The following is a 27,313-nucleotide window of genomic DNA, read 5'->3' as shown; positions in this document are numbered from 1 at the left end:
ATCTTTTTTTATATAATCATAAACCTACAATTTGAGTGTTTATTAAATTCTGTCTAGTAAAATCACTCTATAAACAATCTGTTAAAAGTGCCTTATAGTATTTATGGATCATTATTGCTATTTTCATTGAAAAGATAGTGTTGTCAGATCTTTACAAAAAAATTTCTTTTTAAAAAATATCAGAGAGCTTGGCAACTTGCATTTTCTCAACTACCTGCCAATTAGCAAACAATATCAAAACAGCACTGATTAAACAAAATTAAATGACATAAAAGGGATACCAATGTTCATAAGATATATCTTCAATCATGCTATTTCTTCTTAAATTTGAGATTCTTTCAAAGGTACCCAGTGTAGTAATGTGTCATAGATTAACACTAAAAAGGTCCAAGCTATAAACAATTTTCTAAAAGAAAGTCCTTATGAAGAATAAACACAAATGATTTTAAAAAGGAATAGTCTGAAATCACATATTTAAGGAAAATATTTCATTGATTTTAACAATAAGATCATGATTTTATTTGACAAATATATTCTTTCTTAAATTCTTTATGTACATTTTAAAAAGTCTATCAGATAAAAAGGAGGTTAGAGAGCTCAAGGTGTTTGGATGTTTTTCAGGTAGTACTTTGTTTATCGTCACTGCTGTTTTCCTGGCCACCGGTGGTGGATCCTAAATTCCCTTTTTATATATTCTGGTGGCACTTAGGAGTTCAAGTCTATAGGTGCTTCTTAAATCTTCAGTTCACTGTAGGAAGGACCCAGGACATCAACTGTCTGCTAGCAGCATTCTATGCATATACTGAAGGCCAATACTGTTCTCGTGTGGTTCATAATCTCCCTCATAAGGGAGAAACGCTTATCACACTTGGATGCCAGTTCCATGTAAATGGAGCATTTGCGCTCTCATAGTCTGAATGCTGCTCATGATTTTCTTCTGATGGCCCACCAGTGTGATCCCTAAACTCATCACATCCCTGAAAAAAACAAATGCATTTTATTGTTAGTTATCGTACAAACATTTTATTTCATACTCAACTGTCATAAACTTTTTAATTAATCTGTTTATCTTAGGGGAACAGGATCTTAGAGTTCTTGGATATGAGGATTCTATTCCTTCACTGGGTTGGATCGGCAACCTGCATCCACATTCTCCTTTGTAAAAATCTACTGCTTAGGCTCTCAATGTGTCAATGATAAGTTATTTTTAAACTGATTTGACCTTTTATATAAGAAAGTATCTTCTATACAGTTTTAATTCTTTTTTTTTTTTTTTTTACTACAAGTCTGTAGTACTTTTTGGAATACAAGAGAACAAAATTTAAAAAAACAAACAGTATCATTCTAATTAAATAGATATTCCCTAAGGTTCTGACTGTGGATGTCTCAAATACAAGGTAATCCAACATCAGTAAAATCAAATTGATGAGAGAAAAGTAAAATTTTACAATTCTTGAACTGAAAGAAACTTAGGGACCATAAAGTACAACCCTTCACTTTCAATATAAGGAAACTGAGGTCCCACAACAAATTAAATGTAGAGCTGGGACAAGAATATTTTCCTAAATTCCCTGTCCTTATTTCAAGTCTTTATAGAAGCAAAAGTTTCATTTCTAGTATCCTATATTCCATTTTCCTAAGTCACCATTTCCATTCCTCAGACAGAGAATGATAATCCTATAGGAAATAAGCCCTTTAATTACGATTTTTTTGCCCTGGAACAGAGCATTTACTATATGCTACGTACTCCAGTACTCTTGCCTGGCAAATCCCATGGATGAAGGAGCCTGGTAGGCTGCAGTCCATGGGGTCTCTAGGAGTTGGACACGACTGAGGAACTTCACTTTCACTTTTCACTTTCATGCATTGGAGAAGGAAATGGCAACCCACTCCAGTGTTCTTGCCTGGAGAATCCTAGGGACGGGGGATCTGGGGTTGCACAGAGTCGGACACTACTGAAGCTACTTAGCAGCATATTCCATTTTCAGAGCCTCTTGGGATGGTATCTTTGTGTGTGTGTGTTTCTGTGTATATATATATGTATATACATTTTTTCTTGTTGTACATAAGCATATATGTATGCACACTTAATATTGTACACAAATAGGGCCATATTGTGTAAACTGTTCTGTAACTTGTGGTTTTCACATTACAACATATTTTGGCAGCTTTCAAAAGAAAAAAGACTATCAAAGTCCTAAAGTTATTATTAACTTAAGGTAAAGTTATATATATGTGAGTGCTCAGTTGTGTCTGACTCTTTGCGACCCCATGGACTGTAGCCTGCTAGGCTCCTCTGTCCGTGGGATTTTCCAAGCAAGAATACTGGAGTGGGTTGTCATTTCCTACTCCAGGGTATCTTCCTGACCCAGGGAACCCACGTCTCCTGCATTTCCTGCATTTCAGGCAGATTCTTTACTGCTGAGCCATAAGGTAAGGTTAGGAAATATTATTTGAAATGCAGTATTCTTAAGCCTATGTGAAGTTTAAAATGTTTAATTGTTAAAATAGGATACAGTATGAATGCAAACATTTTTCGGCTCTAGCAGATTAAGAATCATCAATGATCAAGCAAAGTATTATCTGAGTTTAATTAGCATGTTGTAATTCTGAGCATATTATTATTTGTATTCTTACTTTAGTTCAATCATTTGACTACATTTTGGGAAAAAATATTCCTTAAAGTGTACAATACCTGTGTTTGATAGTTTAAATTTGCCATAAGTCAGCTGTATCTGTGTATGGACTGTGCTACAGACCTCTCCTACTAAGTCAAATGACTGAGCTTAGGTATCTACAAGTAGTTAAAATATAGCAACAGTAGAGTACTGTGGTATTTCCTAGCCGTGGTCTAATAAGACTTTGAGAAGCACAGTTTTTCAGGGGACTAGACTGCTTTGGAGAGACAGGTGTAAATACATCAGCGCTACCCACTTGGTGTTTAGCAGAAAACCAACTAAGAGAGCAGGTACATGCCAAAATTCATGTATGTGCCATTTCCTAACACACCAGGAAAGACTACATGATTGCCAGCTTTCTTCTTATGTGAAAAAATGTGAAACACTCCTCACAACAGTACATAAATAGCATCCTGCTAATAGAACCTTCATAACTGTTTCCCATTTTTAAACACACTGACTGAGAGAAACTGCATTGCCCACAAGAGTTATGCTGCAGCTAAGGTAGCTGAGGTCCAGAGATACTAAATATATTTCTACATAATCAGTGATGCGGCTGGAAAGAAAAATTTAGTTCTTTATACTCCCACTTCATAGCAATTTCAATTTTTTTTAAAATCAGGTCATTCTTTAGGTTAAACAAATGAGTCAATCAATCACATAACTTTCAAAGCTTAAGTTAAATTCTTATTATGGTTAATTGAATTAAGCTTTCTTGAACTTCTCAGAAAGTGATCATACTGAATTTCATAATGTACTTAGATAATGAAACTTTGAGATTTTTTAATGTTTGATACAAACATGATGAAAAAAAATTCTCTTTTGCAATGGAGAAAATTTCCCCAGTGACTGGGAATCTAAATAATAAAAGACAAAGTCTCACTGGTTGATGTGCAGAATACTGACTATGGAGACAAATTAGATACCACTTAACTACTGAGCCAGTTTAGGGCAAATATTTAAATTCTCTGAGCATTAGCCTTGTTGTGTGTAAAACTACTGACTTAATAAAATTATTGCCATGAAGGTTGACAAGATAACATGTGTTCAGAAGTCTGATTAGAAAAATGCCCAGGACATGGTATGCACTCAGATAATTTTCTCCCTGCTTTTGGGGTTCATATGTCTTTGATAGATGGAAGATGACCTAATGTATAATGCTTGAATTGACCTGATACATTCTCAAGTATAATTTTAGAAGTTGAAGCTTACTCAATAGTCATCCTGGCCACTGATTCAAGGGAGTTGTAGCCCGCTGCTGTGAAGTTATCTTTATATCTTTCCATCTTAATAGCTTGTAGCCATTCTCCAACTGAACAGAAGGTAGTGAAGTCAGGAGTGCTTTGATCCAAAAGAGGGCTTATTGGCCTGGGTGAGAATAAAACAGCAAAGCAAATTTTTCCATGAACTACTAAAGAAAGCATGTCTTGGCCCCCAGAAAAATAAGGATATATGAAATAAAATTGCATATTTTAATTGATGTTATAGTAACAAATAAACAGATATGCTAATAAAAATCTAATGTGTAACGGTTGGCCAATAACTACAAACTCCAAATGGATAAGCAACAAAGTCCTACTGTATAGCACAGGGAACTATATTCAATATCTTATGATAAATCATAATGGAAAGGAATATTAAAAAGAATGTATATACATGGATAACTGAGTCACTTTGCTATAAGGCAGAAATGAACACAACACTGTAAAGGAACTATGCTTCAATGAAATAAATTTAAAAAAACACAACTACTAACTCCAAAATTTCTATTTTATTTAGATACGATGTCTAGCAGATAGTATCTTCCATGTATTTTTCAAAGTACAGCCAACGATATTTGTAACCAGTAAATATTTGTTAATCTGCTTCTCTGAAACTAACTGGGAGTAAAGAAAACACAGACTTTCTCAGAGGGTGCTCTTGAGAACATAATGCACCCACTGTACTAACGGGACTCTTGTAAGCACCTTGTGAGCTCATGCTCCTTCATAAGGGCCTGACTACACTCTAGATACCGTGCAACAGGTTTACCTGACAACTGGAGCTGAATAACTACTAATCTACATTACCATGGAGCAAGCCAAGTGTAAAATATGAATGGGGTGGTTAGGCTCTTTTTAATGAGCATACCTCTTAAATCATGTATTGAATTACCTTTATAAACTTTAATTCCATAGAATCATTTTACTATTAAACTTGAAACCAAACAATCCAGCAGACAGTATGGATATAAAATAATAATAATAATAATAATAATAATAAAAACTAAGGCAACAGCAATAAAAATACATGTAATAGCAATGGTTTGAAAATGTAAAATTGCCACTAAATCACACACATCCAGTTGAGAAATTTTTCTAAAATGATGATTTTAGAAAATCATATCAATATGATTTTGATCATATCAGTAAGTGATATTGATTCTAAATTTTTCAAAAAGCAATATTAATAAGTCTCCTTCAAATTTATTTAACTAAACTGAACTGAACTGAACTGAACTGAAGCCATCTGAAAAGAAAAAGAAAATAACTTCTATTAAAATAACAAATTTATTATGAACTTGAATAATTTAACACAAATGTCAATATGCTGTTGGGATGGAGCTGTGGAGATAAATGGTTCATGTGAATGTTTGAATTTCTCCCAGATTTCATTTCCTTAGCTATTTCTTACCTACTACATGTTCCCAGGGGTGTCTTCAGACTATTTGGGTTTCGAATCATTTTGTCTAGAATTCCAACTATCTGTTCAAACTTTGGCCTTTCAGCACGTTCCTTCTGCCAACAATCCAGCATCAGCTGGTGAAGACCGGCTGGGCAGTCCATGGGTGCTGGCAGACGATAACCTTCTTCTATTGCCTTTATAACCTAATAGCCGAAAGGATATTAAAATATTACTGACTGAGGTTCAACTAGAATAAAATAAACTGCCCGGGAGGCAAAGTGATTTATCCACATAAGAGTAAAGCACACTGCTATGTGAAAGACTTACTTTTTTTTTTCCCAACAAACATCCATGAATAGTAAGCATGTTATTAAGGGGTGCATGAAGCTTGGGGTATGATGACATTTCCTAGTTAATTCAGCAATAGGGAGCAGCAATTAAGTTCACCCAGGGTGCAACAGATGCAAAATTTTTTAATGTCATCCCAGAGGTTTTCAAAAGGGGAGATGTTATGGAATGATTTTATTGTATATAGCTGTGCATGTACATATTTTTCTGTACATTTATGAATTCCTCAGGTTGTAAAAAGAAGTTCTGAGTTACCCAGAAGTAGTCCTGCCCTGAAAGTTTCACTTTCTGCAGAGTTCAAATGATATTATTTCAACAAGACATCCAAATATGTGAATGTACTATGACGGAAAAAGCTCCAAAGCACACTTTTGTTTTAAATAATATGCAGCTCATAGGCTTATGGAGTGTATAGTGTTACAAGATACAGTTTTGTTCTAGAACTGATTTGTATTGTTCATAAAGCTATTGGATCACTTCTCAACTGAGTCCACTGACCTCAAACAGGCAGATTGAAACCACCCTTGGGACACAGAGTAGAGAAAGGGTTATACCAGGAAATAGAGAAAGGTTACAAATCAGAGTTTGCCCACTCAGAGAGCCTGGCTGTTCAACTTCATCAATACATTACTATCTATTTATACATAATAACAACTTAAGAAGCTTTGAATGGTAGTACAAAATAAGCTTTCATAAACATTGTGCATGGCAATCAGTTCAAAAATTATTTATTTAGACTTGGGTTTTTTGTTTAAGTGGAAAGCAAAAGTAGATTTTATTTATTTTTTCTTTTGCAGTGCTTTTATTTATCTGTGTAGATATATAATTATCATAATTTACAGTTACATAACTTTTAGTAATTAATTGGACTATAGGAAAAATCATACAGAAAGTTTGTACCAAAAAATCATGTCCCTAAGGGATTAGGGTTCTCAGTAACAGAGAAATATAGAAGCTCAAAAGGGTCAGCAACCTCTCATAACTAAAGAGAGGAGAACACAATCTGCTATATGTGGAAATGAGTCTTCATAAAAGTATCTTTCAAATATCCCCTATTACAACAGGGAATGCCTATTAACATGGCATTATTTATTCTATATAAAACATCCTTTTTATCACTTTAAAAGCTTATTTTTTTTTAAGATTAAAAAAAAAAAGGCCAAGTCCTTAAGATAGATTTTGTGAAAATTATGTCAATACAGTATACAAAGATTTCCATTATTTACTGTCTTTACTCAAAATCACCTGCATGTACCAGGTGCAATTTTGTAAACTTCACCACTGATAAGCCTATTCCAAAGCAGAATTTTTCAGCAATACAGAAGACACAGTCCTCACAGTTATGCTTTAAAATAGGTATATTCAAAATATAAACATAAAATCTCTCCAGACTATTATTTTCCTAATGACTGAACTCTAAATTTAAAAAAAAATGGAGGTTTTCAAACCAATGATGTACGCAGCCCATTCTCATGACACAGTCATTTAAACTTCTCATAAAATCAGAAACTGTTACAAATCTGAGCAGCAAAGGGAAAATAATAGGAAGGCAAAAAGAAAAATAAAAACAAAATAAGGACTTGTAAAAAAATCAAAATATTATTCAAGGGGGATTAACAAATCTTTCCATGATAACATAAGAGTAGTAGAAATGTAGGAAAAAAAATGCTCTGAAAAAAAAAAAAAAAGAGGTAACCCTGAATTTTTTAAGAAAATAGGACTAAAGTAGGCAGACAAAAGCTGGCTTTAAGAAATGTTGATGAACTTATTGTTTGCAGGGAAATATATCCTTCAGATGCTTTCTGACATTCAAAAATAGCACATTTAAATATAACAGGTTGTAAGATGGAATAAGCAAAGTAGCTAGCATCAACAATTTTTTGAGAAAATCCTTAGTATAAGAACCACAGTGTTCACTTTTCTTTAAGAGAAATTTATACATGCAAACTGATAAAGTTTAAAAGTTAAAGAGATAAACTTAATGATGGTAATTTTTGAAAGTTTTCATAAATATAAAATCCTCAGCCCAAATTCTCCCCTGATCACTAGGTGGTAGGTCCACCACTAGGTGGTAGGTCCACCAGTTTACTAGACATCTTCCCTTAGACTTTCCATAGTAACCTCATACTTTATTTAAAATTGATTTTTTTTTCACCTTTTCCCCAAAGCTCTTAGTTTTTCAATTACCGATACTTCCAGTCATCCCAGTCGGAAAAACTGAAGTGAGAACAATCTAGACTTTCTTATATGTATATCAGTGACCACTTTCTGATGATATTACTTCCTAAATACAATATATTCAAATGATAGAAGCATTTTTTCATATATGTATATGGATCTCTCTGTAACCTTTTGGGGGTTCCTTGGTGGCTCAGTGGTGAAGAATTTGCCTGCAGGAGACAGGTTTGATCCCTGGGTCGGGAAGATCCCCTGGAGAAGGAAATGGCAACCCACTCCATTTCTCTTGCCTGGAGAAGAATCCCATGGACAGAGGAGCCTGGTGGCCTATAGTCCATGGAGTCTCAAAGAGTTGGACTCTACTTGGCAACTAAACAACAACAATATGGATCTTGTACAGTGCTATAATTCAAAATGGCTTTATTCTGAAAATTAGGTTAGTGGGTTAGTGTAAATTAATTCTGCTTATGTATTTTTGTTTTAAATATGATTTACCCTAAAGATTATCATTAATTTTGCAAATAGCAATTTTTAAAATGTTACCTTATATTTGTTTAATTAAATTGGCATTGGAGGGATAGGAGGAAGCATTGTAGAAAGTACCACAAATGTAACAGATTAAAATATAACACACAGAAAAAATATACATATATATATATATATATTCTTATAGCAATGGAGCCATTTTCCCATAGTTACGTGATGGTCTTCACAAAATCTCACATTATGGGATTTTTCCTTCCGTGTTTTATTTTGAATAAAAGCTATGGAAAAAATACCTTGGCCTTTAGTCACTTTAATCAGTATTGATACTGAATGCTAATGAAAGTCATATGACTGAATTTAAAATTTTTTCCTGTTTATGACTCTATAACTACAAATGCTGGATATCATTGCAAAAATTCCTGTAAAATATCCTTTTAAAAAGCACACTAGAAAACCTACACACATGGGAACTCCGCAAAGATCACAAATATTTAACTGTAGGAGGAATTCAATTAAAAAAAAACAAAACAACTTTTAAATGCAAAGAATTTCATGTGGCTTTGTATAATACTCCAGGGACATCACTGTTCTAGGATTCAAAACTGCTCTATGTTAAACAAGTTAGATAAAAGTAAAAATAATGTGCTTTGGAAAGCTGGATTAAGTTATTTAAACAGCAGCTCAAGTTGTGAATAAGTAAATAACTAGCAAAACTTTATATATTTAAAATGACCAAATAACAAACAACTGTGGGGGGAGCATTGTTTTTTAACTGGGAAGAGTAGCTTTCCTCATATTTGAGGTTGCTTGTATTTGAATATATACAGTATTTTTCTGAATTTACAGGACTTTATCCCCAGACTCATAAGACTAGGGCAGTGTTTATCATTTTCTACCACCTCCTGTTTCCCACTTGTAGATTTTTGTCAGAAGTCCTGAAAAGAGCAAAGCAAGTAGAAAAATGTTTCCTTTCTCATTTCCCTCTAAATAATCTTTTAAAAGTACATCTAAACCTTATCATGATTCTCCTAACATAATACTCTTCAATGACTCTCCAATTAGAATCCTTTGGCTTTGAGCACAATATAGTCTTAAAATCTTTGTGCCAATGAATAATGTAGAGTACTATTAAATAACTCTTACAGGAATGAAAGGGTTAATGAGCTTCTGTAGCTATCCTACTGCATTACAGAAATTTGACAATGCGTATTATTGTAACAGAAACATTTATCAATACAAAACGAAACTTCCAGCTCTCAAAAACAGTGGTTTACATATTTTTAAAGGAGCAGAAGCAAAATAGAACATTTAAAATAAGAGATGTTCTCAACTGGCAAAGATTTAGGGACCCTAAAGTTCCCGTTAACAATCATGCTCCTCCCTACAGAGGCACCAGAGATGCATGCTGGGAACCTTGGCCTCTATATAGCATGTTGTTGCTGTCCAGTCAGTAAGTTGTACCTGACTCTTTTGAGACCCCACGGACTGTAGCCTGCCAAGCTTTTCTGTCCATGGGATTTCCCAGGCAAGAATACTGGATTGGGTTGCCATTGCCATTTCCTTCTCCAGGGGATTTTCCTGACTCAGAGATCGAACTCGCGTCTCCTGCACTGGAAGGCAGATTCTTTACGGCTGAACCAGGGGGAAGGCAGTTTTGTCATAATTCAAGGCAAGCTTGTTGAAGATAAACCCACCTCATGGGATGATGATTCAGACAGGACTGAAGCTTTGAGGCTCTGCAGGTTTTATTTGGCTAGCCTGCTAGAAAAACAACTTATCTTTTAAGGATACAAGAATCATAGTAAATATTTATTGAATACTTGCTATATGATTAGCACTGTTTTAATTATCTCATTCAATCTTTACAGAAATCTTATTAGGCAAGTATTATACTGATTCCAGAGACAAAGAATTAGAGGTGCTGAGAAGTTAAGCACAGAAAACATCATAGAGCTGTTACTAGAAGGGACAGAATTTGACATAAGCTGTCTGACCAGAGCTGATGCTGTTAAGAGCTGCTTATATTTCCAACTGGGAAAACAAAAAGTGCCCTGTTGCAAACAGTTACATATTCTTGGAAACAGCAAAAAACACACTAAGATCCCTGATCCTACACTTCTTAAAGCATTATGTAATTATCCATGGAATTCATTTGAAACAACTTTTTTGTAAAATTACTAGTACCCCCTTGGATTTATCTGTCTAGATCTTGTCTTAGTATTCTAATAAGAGTCAAAGAACAAAGAAACATATTGACAGCAATTTCTAATATAGATCATTCCTAGAAGAATATGAAGTGACCAGGGTAAATGACATTGTAAGGGAACACTTAATTATCCATCAGGGGATACTTCTTTACTACAGAAATAAAGAAATACCAGAAAACAAACTCATTTGCTTGCCAAGATGTATTTCAGTATTATTACTAAAATTATTCCAAATAGGAAAAGGAGTACATCAAGGCTGTATATTGTCATGGTGATTATTTAACTTATATGCAGAGTACATCATGAGAAATGTTGGGCTGGAAGAAGCACAAGCTGGAATCAAGATTGCCGGGAGAAATATCAATAACCTCAGATATGCAGATAACACCATCCTTATGGCAGAAAGTGAAGAGGAGCTAAAAAGCCTGTTGATGAAAGTGAAAGAGGAGAGCGAAAAAGTTGGCTTAAAGCTCAACATTCAGAAAACCAAGATCATGGCATCTGGTCCCATCACTTCATGGGAAATAGATGGGGAAACAGTGGAAACAGTGTCAGACTTTATATTTTGGGCTCCAAAATCACTGCAGATGGTGACTGCAGCCATGAAATTAAAAGATGCTTACTCCTTGGAAGGAAAGTTATGACCAACCTAGATAGCATATTCAAAAGCAGAGACATTACTTTGCCAACAAAGGTCCATGTAGTCAAGACTATGGTTTTTCCAGTGGTCATGTATGTATGGATGTGAGAGTTGGACTGTGAAGAAAGCTGTGTGCTGAAGAATTGATGCTTTTGAACTGTGGTGTTGGAGAAGACTCTTGAGAGTTCCTTGGATTGCAAGGAGATCCACCCAGTCCATTCTAAAGGAGATCAGTCCTGGGTGTTCTTTGGAAGGAATGATGGTAAAGCTGAAACTCCAGTACTTTGGCCACCTCATGTGAAGAGTTGACTCATTGGAAAAGACTGTGATGCTGGGAGGGATTGGGGGCAGGAGGAGAAGGAGACAACAGAGGATGAGATGGCTGGATGGCATCACTGACTTGATGGACATGCGTTTGCGTGAACTCCGGGAGTTGGTGATGGACAGGGAGGCCTGGCGTGCTGCAATTCATGAGGTCACAAAGAGTGGGACATGACTGAGTGACTGAACTGAACTGAACTGACTAAAATATAACCATTGTAATTAAGGCAAAAAGGAGCATGGACAGACCCCATGATAATAGGCATGTAATATGATATAACACGATTGGCTTCTGTCCTCCTGTTGTACCAATTTTTATCTCATTAACCTCATAAAAACATGACCCATATTTTATGCAATTAAATATTTGGACCCCACATACAGAATTATGGCAAAGTTTTACCAAAAAATCTATACTTCTTTCCTATCATAATATAAAACAAATCAAAGTAATAAATCAGTCATAACTTTTAAAAGGAAAAGTTGAGGGCTCACAATTTAGTTGAGAATAAATTTAGTTATAAGCATATTATGTTTTCAAAGCTTTTAAATATCTTTTCATGGACCATTTTAAGGAATTACCTTTATGTCTCCTATCTTTATGAAAGCTTAATCTTTTATTATCCTTATGACTCCTACGAGTAAAACCAATGATGTATTGGCCTACCTTGAAATAAGAAGAAACAATTGTGTGGAATATGATAAACAGAAAAAAAAAAGTAATCCATAGAATAAGAATTTTAAAATTTCATAATTTAACTATGAAAATTACATTTGAACTAAGACATAAAGGTGAAGTGAAAGTAGCTCAATTGTGTCCAACTCTCTGTGACCCCATAGACAATACAGTCCATGAAATTCTCCAGGCTGAATACTGGAGTGGGTAGCCATTCCCTTCTCCAGAGGATCTTCCCAACCCAGGGATCGGACTGAGACCTCCTGCATTTCAGGCAAATTCTTTACCAGCTAAGCTACCAGGGAAACCCAAGAACTGGAGTGGGTAGTCCATCCCTTCTTCAGCTGATCTTCCCAACACAGGAATCAAACCCAGCTCTCCTGCATTGCAGGTGGACTCTTTACCAGCTGAGCTACCAGGGAAGCCCATGTGAATTAAGACATAAATTCAATTAAAAGCTTCTGTGAACACCAAGTGTAAGTATTTCCAATTTATGTATTACTTTTTATATTTGACTGCATTTATACACATATGGTTGCTCTTTGAAAAGACATTAACGAAAAGGGCTAACCACCTACAGATTTTAAAGAAGAATGAAAGCTGGAGATATATGGGAGAGCCTACTCTCTTGGCTTTAATTGCGAATGCCTAGATTCTAACTGTTTTTATTGCAGTTAAAACTCATGGATGTTATGGGCACATGAAAAACAATGAGCAGTAATCCTGTGATAAATCTATTTGGGTATCAGTCAGTTCAGTTCAGTAGCTCAGTTGTGTCCGATTCTTTGCAACCCCATGAATCACAGCACACCAGGCCTCCCTGTCCATCACCAACTCCCGGAGTTCACGCAAACGCATGTCCATCGAGTCAGTGATGCCATCCAGCCATCTCATCCTCTGTTGTCCCCTTCTCCTCCTGCCCCCAATCCCTCCCAGCATCACAGTCTTTTCCAATGAGTCAACTCTTTGCATCAGGTGGCCAAAGTATTGGAGTTTCAGCTTCAGCATCATTCCTTCCAAAGAACACCCAGGACTGATCTCCTTTAGAATGGACTGGGTGGATCTCCTTGCAGTCCAATGGACTCTCAAGAGTCTTCTCCAACACCACAGTTCAAAAGCATCAATTCTTCAGCACTCAGCTTTCTTCACAGTCCAATTCTCACATCTATACATGACCACTGGAAAAACCATAGTCTTGACTACATGGACCTTTGTTGGCAAAGTAATGTCTCTGCTTTTGAATATGCTATCTAGGTTGGTTATAACTTTCCTTCCAAGGAGAGTAAGCGTCTTTTAATTTCATGGCTGCAATCACCATCTGCAGTGATTTTGGAGCCCCCCAAAAATAAAGTCTGACACTGTTTCCACTGTTTCCCCATCTATTTCCCATGAAGTGATGGGACCGGATGACATGATCTTCGTTTTCTTAATGCTGAGCTTTAGGCCAACTTTTTCACTCTCCTCTTTCACTTTCATCAAGAGGCTTTTTAGTTCCTGCTCACTTTCTGCCATAAGGGTGGTGTTATCTGCATATCTGCGGTTATTGATATTTCTCCCGGCAATCTTGATTCCAGCTTGTGCTTCTTCCAGCCCAGCGTTTCTCATGATATACTCTGCATATAATTTAAATAAGCAGGGTGACAACATACAGCCTTGATGTACTCCTTTTCCTATTTGGAACCATTTGGGTGTAGGTATCTTCATACATAAGCATATCATTTTTTCCCGACATGGTCTTGTTCATTCCCCTGTGTAGATTGTGGCCAAAGCCCCCTAGTAACTGTCTACCTCACTGATTTTACAACACAGTCACCCTCCATATCCTGAGACTGCATCTTCAGTTTCTGCATCCATGGGTAAAAATACTCAAAAAGAAAAAGGAAAATCAGAACATTCCAGAAAGCACAACTTGAATATGCCACATGCCAGTTACTATTTGTACATCATTTATATTGTATTTATACTTATTTACATAATATTTATATTGTATTAGGCACCATAAGTAATTTGGAGGGAATTTAAAGTATACAGGTGGGTGTTCACAAGTTTAGTGGAAAAACAATGTCATTTTATATAAGGGACTTGAGTATTCACAGATTGGTCCTGGATCCAATATCCTATGGATACTAAGGGACTTTGTGCTCAGTCACTTTATTTATGTTGGACTCTGCGACTCCATGGACTGTAGCCTGCCAGGCTCCTCTGTCCACACGCCTGCCCTCCTCCAGGGGATCTTCCCAACCCAGGGATCGAACCCATATCGCTTGCATCTCCTGCACTGTCAGGCGGAATCTTTACCACTAGTGTCACCTGGGAAGCCCACTACTAATAAGGAGCACCCCCTTTTTGATTTCTTCAGAGTAACCACAGAAACCTCACTTTAAATCGTATTTTCAGCCTAGAGTTTTGTGGAGTTCCTGACAAACTTAATTATCAACTTTCGTCTTGATTTATCTTGTTTCACATGTCTTAAGAAAAGTCTCTTATAATCCAAGGTATTTAAAAATTTGAGGGTTTTATAAAATCCTTGACAAATTTCCAGCAACTAAATTTAAATCATATAAAGCGATTTGATTCTTTCAATCAATCTAATATTTAAAATATTAATATCACTGAAGAATTGATAAAAGCATAATTTTCAGAAAAATAAAATATAGTCACATAAACAGGGGATTTCCAGAGACATCGAGGAGTTGGTAGATCACTTAATTTGCTCCACAGTCTCCTACCTGGAGACTCCAAGTAAAAAAGCTTTCTTTAGAGAATTATTTTTACTATAGCGGAATTCATTATTTTAAATTCAAGTTTGTCCCACCATTTGTATATTGAAAATGAAATATATAATTGCTCAAATAGCAGTTTAACATAAGTATAAAATAATGAATATTATCCTTTAAGAAGAATGTTAATATCAATGTCACTATAAAACCTGAACTGTGTTGGTAATCTCTTGTGTTTAAATTTAATAATTTAATAATTTAGACCTCTGCAATTGAAAAAAAAGAAAGATGGTGCTTAATGTTTGAGGTCAAAATTAAACACTGTGCTCTTAAAACTTTATTTGATCAGTAAAAATATTAACACTTGACTGACAAAATATATATTTATAATATTTAATTTTCAATAAAAACAAATGGGACTTCTAAATCTAAAATAGAAGATTTTTTTTTTCTTAACCATTTCTATTATTTGTTTTTAGAAGTTAAGTGAACTTTAAAGTTATCTTATATTCCTGTCATTCCTTTATGCTTGAATCTAGTACAGAAGGAAGGTGTCAAAAGAAATGAAACCCTACCGAGTGTCTAGGGAATGTAAATATTTCTTTTTCTCTGCCCCAAGGATTTGTTTGCCCACATTTTGACAGTCCATGAAATCTTTGACACTGAGACCTGTCAAATATTAACAACTTTGCCTCTGCCAAACAGACTCATCATTCAGACTTTTATCTTCAAAAAACCAAAACCAAAAAAAAAAAAGAAACTGCCATTAAAAAAGTTTTATGTCATTATTCAACTCAAAATAGTAAATGATTTTTTCAAACCTCTCCTTCTTTTGGCTGTGAATTTTTTAGTCAGTGCAGAAATTTGTTTAAAAAAGTACGGAAAATCACCTTCCCAACAAACAATCTGATTTTAGTTGTCTAAAAATAACTTACTAGTTTTAAGAAACATAGAAACTTGATAGGGAAAATTCTAAAATAAGAAAAAAAATACTAATTTTATATAACAATGATTATGATCTATTTTTGAAAAATAACTCAGCTTTAACCTTAGTCAGCTTCTGTTGTTACACATGTTTATAATATCTCAAGAATTCAGTACTTCAAACTGGTTTGCTTGTCACATGCTTCTTCTCAATGGTAATATAGACTTTCTTCAAGCACCAGTTATTTTATTATTATTTTTTTTTACTTTATTCTTCAAGAGCATGCATGCTTATCATTTCCAAACTCCTTAAAACACTTTTTTTTGTCAATTTGCCCCAACCTAATCTTCATTTCAGGGGCTTCCCAGGTGGTGCTCGAGGTAAACAACCTGCTTTTTGCAGGACACTTGAGAGACGCGGGTTCAATGTCTGGATTGGGAAGATCCCCTGGAAGAGGGCATGGCAACACACTCTGGTATTATTGCCTGGAGAATCCCATGAACAGAGTTCATAGGGTCGCAGACTTGGACATGACTAAAGCAACTTAGCATATGCATACAATCTTCATTTCAGAACACTAATAATGTATGTATCTCTGTTATAGGATAGTGACTCTACTTAGTTGGTCCACATACACTTCACTAAGCCTTTGTTTCTGCACTTTCCAAAGTGTTCCCTTGGTGAATTCTCTCCTCAGCTATGAACCAAGGTCTTCTCCATATTTCTAGTTTAATGCAGGGTACCTTCCTAGATTTTATACTTACTCTACTTTTACCTAAATTTCACTCACATTTTCAATAAAGGCATATGAATCTGACAGTATTTGTAAGTTTCTGCCTTACAAAAATGTCAACTTTGTAAAATTGAACTTACAAAAGTAAATATTTACTTGCACTTATGCTATTGTTGTTGTGTTAGTCACGCGATTGTGTCCGACTCTTTGTGACCCCATGGACTGTAGCCCGCCAGGCTCCTCTGTCCCTGGAATTCTCAAGGCAAGAATACTGGAGTGGGTTGCCATTCTCTTCATCAGGGGATCTGGCTGACTCAGGGATTGAACCCAGGTCTACCTGCATTGCACGCAGATTCTTTACCATCTGAGCCACCAGGGAAGCCCTTATGCTATACTGTTTTATAAATGGTCTCTTGGAGTGAGATGTACATACCCAAGAACTATCATCAGTTTCTTTTCTCAAAGGTGAACAATGTACTTGTTGCCTTAGTAATAGGATACACATTTAATAAGTTGTATTTTTAAAAGAAATTTCCCAAGATATTCCCATTGTGATTATATTCTAAAATATTTCTATGAAACACATATTGGTTGTTTAAGTTATCTCATGAAATTAAAACTAAACTAAATCAACCAACAACATAATTTAAACAGATTTTATCAGGAAATTAAAAGCAAGAGGAAGATAAGCTTCAAAGACAAAATAACACAGCCTTCCTTCTCTCCCCTCCATAAATGAATCTTTTACTCAGGTGACTCTCCCACTACAGCTGTGCAAGATCAGCATCATTACTTTTATTAAAGAAATATCCTTTTCCGGCTTCTATTATGTCCAGAGAATTTAAATGAAAAAGAAAAAGCAATTCTTCAAAATGAAGACAAAAGAAAATTAGTTGAACCACTAATTTACAGTAATTATTGTGGTAATTTATGGTAATAATCGTGAAAACTCAGCAACCATGTTTTTTAGAACTGTAAAAGTTTCTTCTTATGAGCCATTACCTACATGTTCCCATAAAATGAATATTAATGTATTAAATCCTTTTTGTTTAAGTAGTATAACACCTACATCTTGATTTGACATGTCCCAATAAGGTCTCTCTCCATAAGACATAACTTCCCACATGACTATTCCATAGCTCCATACGTCACTGGCTGATGTGAATTTCCGGTATTGGATGGCTTCAGGTGCTGTCCACCTTACTGGAATTTTTCCACCCTGTATTAAAAGAAATTGACATTTTAGATATATATAATGACATATAAATCATTTATAGTAGAACCATAAGGCTAAGCTAAATGCCTGTGTATTTCGTTGACAATTCAACAGTATCAGGTCTATTCATCTTGAATTTCTCCAAGTGTAGTTAAAGTTACTAACTTGCTTTTTAAATGTCATGGTTAAGTTTTCAATTCTAAGGCAAATCAATTATGAACTATGTGGTTGTACGGCCAGAGTCTACTCAAAAGGACAATGACAAATCAGGTAAAATAACTACTAAAATGGAAAGAAATATTGGAATAATAGTATACAAGTAAATCCCCATATACTTTCCTTTGTTCTAATCTTGCAAACTTACAAGAATTAGCATAGTTATATTTTCTTAAAATCTTGATTAAAAAGTGGGATTATTGTTTTCTGCTACAACTATGGCCACTAGTAACCAAATGCTGTATATGTATATTATATATATTAGCAATCCCAATACGAAATAAGCTATTGATATTCTTATCATACTTCTCCTCTTAGTCTATATGAAGACTGTAAAAGCAATGATGATTCTTCCAAAAGGAAAAAAATGTCACAACAAACAAAGGTAGAGATCAATTTGCCTCTTTTCTCCTGTTTCATTTTGAATTATTAAGCCCTGCTTTCTTGGTAGGAAAATTGGCAGAAATATGAAGAGGTGCAGTAATAGACTTTTTCTTACAGTCGTTGTATAGACAGCTTCGGGATCGTCCTCTATAACCCGGGACAGGCCAAAATCTGACACTTTACAAACAAGATTGCTGTTGACAAGAATATTGCGAGCTGCAAGGTCCCTGTGAACATATCCCATATCAGCCAAATATCTCATTCCAGCAGCAATTCCTCTCAGCATTCCTACTAACTGAATGACTGTAAATTGCCCATCGTGTTTCTACAGGAAGACAAAAATGAAAGTCCAGTTAACCCAGTTTGAAAAAAGAAAAAGATTACCATGAAAAATGTCTGCACATAGTGACAGAGGAATTACTACTTAATTTTCTACATAATATAGACATTTGTGAAAAACAACAGGTGCTGATTTAAATAGTCAAATAATATAAAATAGAATTCTAGTAATCATTTATTTATATTGATATATAACTGGTATTAATTAATAGCTTCAAAGCATGCAAATCCAAAAGTATATGCTAATTTTTACATCAAAGTTAGAGAAAGTGAAAGTGAAAGTCACTCAGTTCAGTTCAGTTGCTCAGTCGTGTTTGACTCTTTGTGACCCCATGAATCGCAGCATGCCAAGCCTCCCTATCCATCACCAACTCCTGGAGTTCACACAGACTCGCGTCCATCGAGTCAGTGATGCCATCCAGCCATCTCATCCTCTGTCGTCCCCTTCTCCTCCTGCCCCCAATCCCTTCCAGCATCAAAGTCTTTTCCAATGAGTCAACTCTTCACATGAAGTGGCCAAAGTACTGGAGTTTCAGAGTTAGCATCATTCCTTCCAAAGAAATTCCAGGGTTGATCTCCTTTAGAATGGACTGGTTGGATCTCCTTGCAGTCCAAGGGACTCTCAAGAGTCTTCTCCACCACCACAGTTCAAAAGCATCAATTCTTTGGCGCTCAGCCTTCTTCACAGTCCAACTCTCACATCCATATATGACTACTGGAAAAACCATAGCCTTGACTAGACGGACCTTAGTCGGCAAAGTAATTTCTCTGCTTTTAACTATGCTATCTAGGTTGGTCATAACTTTTCTTCCAAGGAGTAAGCGTCTTTTAATTTCATGGCTGCAATCACCATCTGCAGTGATTTTGGAGCCCCCAAAAATAAAGTCTGACACTGTTTCCACTGTTTCTCCATCTATTTCCCACGGAGTGATAGGACCGGATGTCATGATCTTCGTTTTCTGAATGTTGAGCTTTAAGCCAACTTTTTCACTCTCCTCTTTTACTTTCATCAAGAGGCTTTTTAGTTCCTCTTCACTTCTGCCATAAGGGTGGTGTCATCTGCGTATCTGAGGTTATTGCCTGTCCAATTCTTTGTGACCCCACAGACTATATAGTCTATGGAATTCTCCAGGCCAGGATACTGGAGTGGGTAGCCTTTCCCTTCTCCAGAGGATTTTCCCAACCCAAGGATCAAATCCAGGTCTCCCACATTGCAGGCAGATTCTTTACCAGCTGAGCTAGAAGGGAAGCCCAAGAATACTGGAGTGGGTAGCCTATCTCTTCTCCAGCAGAAACCCAGGAATCGAACCAGGGTCTCCTGCATTGCAGACAGATTCTTTACCAACTGGGCTGTCAGGGAAGCCCCAAAATAAAAGCACAGATCATCAGGAAGTTAGGGAATGAAATATTAAAAAAAAAAAATCCCTGATAGCTAAGCATTTTACCCACTTGCTAAAAATTTACATAAATAGTCTAAACATATATAAAAGGATAAAGACACATATATTAGATTTTTTTCTCCAAATGGTAAAAAAAGGAAGGGTGAAAAAATTTCTTAGTAAAAATGGAGTGAAATTAAGAGGTAGAAAGGGATTGTACCAGCTGACTATTTTCATCTTCTACTTCTCATTGTTGTGCTGTAGGTAGGAATATTACTTGCAACAAAGATTCCCTGAGGTAGATGTGCTAATAAATGGGATTGAGAACTCTTTGCAACCAACTGGCCACCATATATTTCTAACTTATTTTTAACCCACAGATTTCTCCAGTTGAATTCCAAATACAATGCAAGCTGACAGTGGTTTGAATAGACGAATTTGCTAAGTGATGCCTTCTTCTAGAAAGTTGACAGGTATGCATATTAACAAGACATAGCATGTCAAAATCCTCTTAATGCTTATTAATCTGGATTGAATGTTCCATTCTAGATCATGTATGATCTCTACATGTTCTCTTCTTCTTACTATTTTCTCTTCGCCCTTTGAAAAAAGGTTAACACCTCTTCACGATCTTAGATGAAAAGTCTGAACAGAAAAATATGTATGTTTTTACATTCAGAATTTATTATTTATAAAAATAACATACTTTAAAATGGTAATAGTTCTTTATTTTAAGCTTGATGTTCATATAACACTATAGTAGAAATGGTTCCACAGAGCAGAGTCCTACCAACATTGAACGGTTATCTCACTTTTCCTCTGTATTACCTCTGTATTTCATTTATAATTGTAAATTTGAAAACGTAAAATGCTACTCTACAGCAAGTATTCCAATTATAGGGCTTCTAGTATCCTCAGTATTTGCGGTAATATATCAATGGAAACTATTTTTAAATGGCATTATATCGCTTAAATGCTCAAAAAATCTTTCTCAATCCAGTCTTAAGACTTTTTAAAGCAGCTTTTCAAAGACAATTTTGTGACCTGTTCAAGTTTCTACTGTTCACATTTTACACTGCAAAGAAAAGTTCAGAAAATTACATTGGTAACAGGCATAGTATACTTAGGATGGGAGAATAATTTTGGTACCTACCCTGAGAAATGCATCTAGGGCTCCATTTTCCATGAATTCTATTACAATCATGACTGGCTTCCCTAAAATTAAAAAATATATATATATATATATATATATGAAAAAAAAAAAAAGTGTTGCTTCCAAAGCTGTAACGTAAATTTCAGATTTATTCTGTAGTGTTTATGAAATTAAACACTACAAACACTTTTGTACAATCCAAAATGTACAATTACTATGAAGATACATTGTACACATAGAAAATAATTTTCCTTTTAAATAATTAATACATATTAATTTTCTACATGAAATTAAACACTACAAACACTGGATAAAATATCTAGTGCTCTTTTGAAAGACTGACTGGGTGAGTGGGGAGTATTTCTAACATTTCTAGTGCTGCTGCTAAATGCAGAGTCATTAACTGTCTGTTTGGAACATCGTCATGATTGATAAAATTAAACAATAAAAGTCAATGTGTTCTTCTGACTCCTGTTTTGTGAATACAACTCAGAGAAAATGACACTTTACAGAAAATCGAAAGACTAAAATGTAATACATTTATGACTTTTGAAGATAAATGAAAATATCTGTCATTCCCATCTATCTATCAAATTTATCCTTTAATTCTCAACCTGCATTCATTTATTCATTTTTTGCCTGAGATGGTAGCACAAAAGAAAATTATTTTAGTCAGTTACACATCCAAAGAAAAACTCATGAAAAATATGCAGTATATTTACAATTTGATTTTTTAGTATCTGTGAAATAACACTGATTTCTGACAGTCCATTTGGTAAATGAAATATACTGTCAATATGTACCTCTTGTAACAACCCCTTCCAAATGGACAACATTTGGGTGGTCAAATTGCCCCATGATGCTGGCTTCACATAAAAAGTCTCTCCTTTGCTTTTCCGTGTAACCAACTTTCAGGGTTTTTATGGCTACTGCAACATCTCTTTTCCCTGGGAGTTTCAAACGACCACTGCAGACTTCTCCAAATTCTCCTAAAGTAACAGAACAGGCAGGTGTATTTTAATTACAGAAATATCTCCTCTCTCAGAGTAATTGCATTCAATTCTTTAAAAACACTTTTAAACTTTTTTAAACTGTTAAACAAAGTCCTATTTTTTTTTCAACTGGCTTAACAAAAACTCTTTCAGAAACAACATTTAGGTTTGAAATACACTGCAAAATGGACACTGTTTACTGGAGTATAAGGGCACATTAGCAAATTCTACATATTGCTATTGTTTTCATGACTTGAAATACCAATACTTCTGGAATACTTAAAAATCTGGAATTCATATGTACCTAGGTTTGCTAGATGTAAGGAACTTCATCCAAAATGTACAATTACTATGAAGATACATTGTACACATAGAAAATAATTTTCCTTTTAAATAATTAATACATATTAATTTTCTACATGAAATTAAACACTACAACAGCTACAAATATAACAAAAAATAATAAAAATAAACACTTGGCAGGAAGATGATAAATCAAGTCAGAGGATGTATATTCCAGCAATATTCACAACATTCTAACTATTTTAAATATAAATTCATATATTCGATGGGCCAGAACTATTATGAAATAGCTTACAATAGAACAATATCTGGAAAATCCAACAAGAGACAAAAGATACACAATTCTCTGCACCACATGCTTCTTTTTCACTTTTTTTTTCTTAAGATTTCATAAACAAGTACAGGCTCATTGCTTCCAACATTTCAGGTAAATGCAAAGGTTCTATACTTGAGGTATAATTATTTGCCTGTCATTATGATGTATGACTTTCGATCTTGGCTAAATGGAACAGCTGAACAAGGAAGCTACAACAGCCTTACCTGCGCCAATCACACGCTCAATTTTAATACAGGAGGCATCTAGCTCCTTGGCGAATTGATGGACAGCTCTATTTGGGTCCTCATAGGTTTCAGGGTCAATGTAGGTTTTGGTGCCTGGAAATTTAACTGTAATGATGTAAGAAAGCATGACTGTGATGAAGCAAAGCACTTATTGTGCAGTCAGCCCAGGAATTTCATTATGCAGAGTGCTCCTTGGAACAGTGAACTTGCTTCCACATCACCTGATTCACAGCAGTTTTAACAGACTACTTCAGTCTGCAGGCGTATAGGTATTATCTGCAAGCTTCTATAGGTAACATAGGATCCAGCTCATAGGTGACTAACTGAATTGCTTTTCCAGTAAATCAACAAAAGACAGCACCAAAATTCTCTGACATGACTCTTATCAGACTGGAGGTTTAATTAAATTCATTGCTATCATGGCATAGTTCAAGCCATATTGAGGTTTGTAATGGACTTGGAAACACATTTGTAAATCTATCAGTCAGTCAATCAATCAAATTAATACACTGGGAAAAGAAGACATTTCATTTACAGGTAGCCTACTACACTGACAGTAATATTAAAAACATTTAGACATCTTACTTATTCTTTTGGTTTATTTTTTTAAAGACCAACCACCGTTGACATATACATAAAATTAATACAAGCTGTGAGGGACTGCTATCACAAAACCAGAGAGAAATCTACTAAAGACACAGTTTCTTCTTCACCTTGAAGGGCAATAGAAGCCAAATGTACAAAGTACAGAATAAAGTTAGAAAATTTACAGTATTCCTGGGATCTGCTAACCATGTATGACAGCAATTTGAAAGAGGAATGGTTTATATGAACTTTCAATTATAAGGCTCTGGAAGTTCTTAACTGCTATGAGGAGGTAGCCAATACACCTCAGAAAAGGTAGTCAAGATTCAAACAACATAGAATCATCTTAAAAGTTAAAATTGTCTTAAAACGCACCCAGAAGCATGCAGGTAACAGAATGCTATGTCAACTTTAAATCAATTACAATAACGTATTCCAAATCTAATCATTTGGTTAAAGACAAAGATAAGATAGATAGGCATATATTTGGTTATATTAATGCAATGAAAATAATTACACTATATCCTCAGAAAAAACTTTATTGTTTTTTAACAAAGCCACTGAACAATCTTTTCATTAAATCTTACTATTTGGAGAACAATATATTTCTTTATGTATTACACTGCAGCCTAACTGTGCTTATGTCATCACATCAACTTGAAATTATATTTTTAAAATAAACACATAACAAACAAAAAGAAGCAGAATGTATAAAGGAAAAATGGGATTTAAAAATCTTGATTTATTCTGTTGTAGTTGATTGTTTATCCAAAATTGATTGTCTTAAACAATTACTGTTGCAGTTTATAAAACTGACAGATGCTCATTTGTTACTAAAGCTGAACATGAGAAAAAAACACAAGAAGAAAAGAGAGAGGGGATAGAAAGAGAAAAGAGAGAAAAAGGAGTACAGGGAAGAGAGGGGGAAGAGAAAAAGAGAGAAGGGAAGAAAACAATAGGTTAACCTCCTAGATTGGCAGGCAGATGGAGAATGAGCCATCTTCTCCGTTTTATTCTTTCTTTCATTTTTTTTTTTTTTGGTTTGATTTTGCGATAAGGGAGCTAGATTGGAGGTAACCTTCTGCATCTCAAATGGGTCTCTGATGGTTCTTTATTCAAGTTGTCACAAAACATTTTGACAGGCCAGAGCAATTTTGGCATAAAAACATGAAATACTGCCCAGCTTGGATTCAAAGATATTGTTAGAAGAAATGGTAGGAGGAAACAAAATGTAAATTGGAATTGGTTCACTAAACTCCTCCATTGTGTTTATATCTTTAAATGTAGCACTTGGGGCCATGGAGAGTGGAGGGCACCTGATACAAATGACTGGACATTCTATTAAATTCAGTGCTCTAAAAGCTAGTTAAATGGTTGCTTTCATGTTTCTGTAAAAATTCAATCTGGTGTCTTAGCACCTAAGAAAATTGTCTGTATACTAAAGGAATAAAAGGACACCAACTTGTAAATAGCTGGTGACCACAGTGTTGTACTTTATGTACTATAAATACAGTCATAAAATCAAATAAAATGCCTGGTTCTCATCAAATGACAAGAAAAGATATCCTTGTATAAAGGGTGATTCAAAAATATCAAGGATTTACCAAGATAGGATATCTTAAGTGTATTTCTTTCATTATTCGTTTAAAAATGGATGTTTTAAAATAAGAACAATTTTGACAACAGTTTCTGAATATTTTGGTTTGTTGCTTATCTTGATTTAAGAGTGTGAGCTTTTTGTGTTTTAGTATCTCATTTACATCTCTCATGAATCTTAAATATCTTAAAACCACCACTGATATTTTACTCTAGAGATGAAAACTGTTTATATACACAAGTTCCAGTTTATCTTTTCTATGTTAGCAGGTAAAACACGCAGCTTTATTTTTTCTAATTACAAACTGGATGTCAAATGTGAAAAAAGGGAATGACATCAAAATATTAAAACTGAATGATGACAGTTAAGCAGAAAGCTATACAACATGTTTTAGGTAAGCCATGTCTTAATTTACCTTCAGCATTAACTTGCAAGCTAAAAGCAAATTAACCAAGACGCAGTATTTGATCATTTGGGGATGTCTTAGATATCTTCAATAAGCAAAGAAAAGTGACATACTGATTAAGGTATTATTAAATGATTCTTCCATCAAATTATTCACATATGGGTAGAATCTGGGATTCCAGGAACTATAGTCTCATGTTACTCTCTTCTATATATGTTTACTGTCATCTATATACAAACTTGACACAAAAATTAAGGCATTCAAGTTTTGATCCTCTCCTTCCTGTCTGGGGAAGTGTTAAAAGTATTCTCTCATGTCATGAAAGAGAAAAAAATATAACTTCCACTTTTTCTGTATATCCTCTAGCTATAAACAGCCTATGATACTCTCATCACTGGGACTTGTCACAAAATCACTGCCAGTTAGCAAGAGGAAGCACCAACATTAGGAATATGTCAATAATCCCAGGAGAAGGGTCATAGAATCACATGTGTTCAGCCATAATCAGGGGCAGATTTAAGTTTAGTGTGGCTTAAAGCTTCTGCAATTTGGGATATTCTCTTTAAGAGAAAAGATTCTACACACTAACTTGTTAGGACTCTTTCAGGGCCTTGAAAGGAGTCTGCGAAAACCAGGGGCCCTGAAACTTAATCATCATGATAAAGCCCCCTCTGGTCATAACTTTTACTATAATTTTTAGAGTCCTAATACACTCCCTGGCTTCAGCGGTTCGAATTATACAGTTTCATCATTGATTTGAATAGGTATTATGTAAAAACACTTCTCTTTGGAAAACTAAAGACAAGGGAACTGTTGGTTCAACAATTAATAACATGCTGGAGAAACTTAGGAATAATAATGGTCTTCATACTATGTTTTTTCAACCACACACTTCCTTGATTTATGCTACATCTTCCCATGACTTAAGAATCAGGACATGACAATATCTTCTTAGATACTGACACAAGAATTTGATGAGTAACACAAAAATAGATGTCATTCTTATGCCATTTATAGAAAATTTATCTACCCATGAGAAATTTTAGTAAGGAGTATGGTTACTAAGAAAAATTATACATAAATTATTTTCAATGTTTTCAAGGATTAAAAATAGGGATACTGGATTTGGATAAGAGCATCATCCATTGGATGTTACTTTGGCTGCAAAAAGTCAACATTTACTCTCAAAGCTCTCAGGGTTTCACTTACTATCCATGTGCAACAACAATAAGATTAATGCAGTTGAGCATCTATTTTTTTTTTTTTTTTGGTTTCCTGAGCTATGTTCTGATATAATTTCTAAAATGAACTTTAAGAATCAGGTAGCTCAAATCCACAGGAAAACATCAGAGTACTGAATCCTATTATTACACTATTTGTGTCTCAAAATATCTACCTGTGATGGCCAGTTTATAGTAGATTGACAGAGAGAGGTTCCTTAGTTTTTCATTATAGCATCACTCACTGCATAGAAAAAAGGGCCTATCCTTCTAACTTAAAATGAATTCCTGAGCTAGAACATGGGCACATGCAACATTTAATGAATCATTATTAGGATGATATGAAACACTTGGGCAAAGATTGCAAAAGGAACAACTGTGACATA

General features: G+C 34.9%; 1 protein-coding gene across 7 annotated transcripts in view; it reads right to left on the bottom strand.

Moving 5' to 3' along the window:
* Positions 1–862: 862 nt before the first annotated feature.
* Positions 863–27,313, bottom strand: part of EPHA7 (EPH receptor A7) — a 209,428-nt gene continuing 182,977 nt past the window's right edge. For 2 of the 7 annotated variants that reach the window (XM_068985278.1, XM_068985273.1), the window contains exons 10-17: positions 23,099–23,224; positions 22,067–22,252; positions 21,264–21,325; positions 18,508–18,717; positions 17,646–17,795; positions 5,352–5,545; positions 3,891–4,046; positions 863–977 (exon numbers count right to left, since the gene is read on the bottom strand). In XM_068985278.1, coding sequence (XP_068841379.1) covers positions 863–977; positions 3,891–4,046; positions 5,352–5,545; positions 17,646–17,795; positions 18,508–18,717; positions 21,264–21,325; positions 22,067–22,252; positions 23,099–23,224 — 1,199 coding nt within the window. Of the gene's footprint in view, positions 978–3,890; positions 4,047–5,351; positions 5,546–17,645; positions 17,796–18,443; positions 18,718–21,263; positions 21,326–22,066; positions 22,253–23,098; positions 23,225–23,984; positions 23,987–24,508; positions 24,544–24,880; positions 24,888–27,313 lie in introns of those variants that run through there. The other 5 variants (XM_068985274.1, XM_068985276.1, XM_068985277.1 and 2 more) reach the window with 4 other exon arrangements.

Source organism: Capricornis sumatraensis, chromosome 13, assembly GCF_032405125.1.
Source record: "Capricornis sumatraensis isolate serow.1 chromosome 13, serow.2, whole genome shotgun sequence".
NCBI classification, from domain to species: domain Eukaryota; kingdom Metazoa; phylum Chordata; class Mammalia; order Artiodactyla; family Bovidae; genus Capricornis; species Capricornis sumatraensis.
The sequence above is the reverse complement of the archived record's forward strand: the minus strand, read 5'-3'. Positions and strand labels throughout refer to the sequence as shown.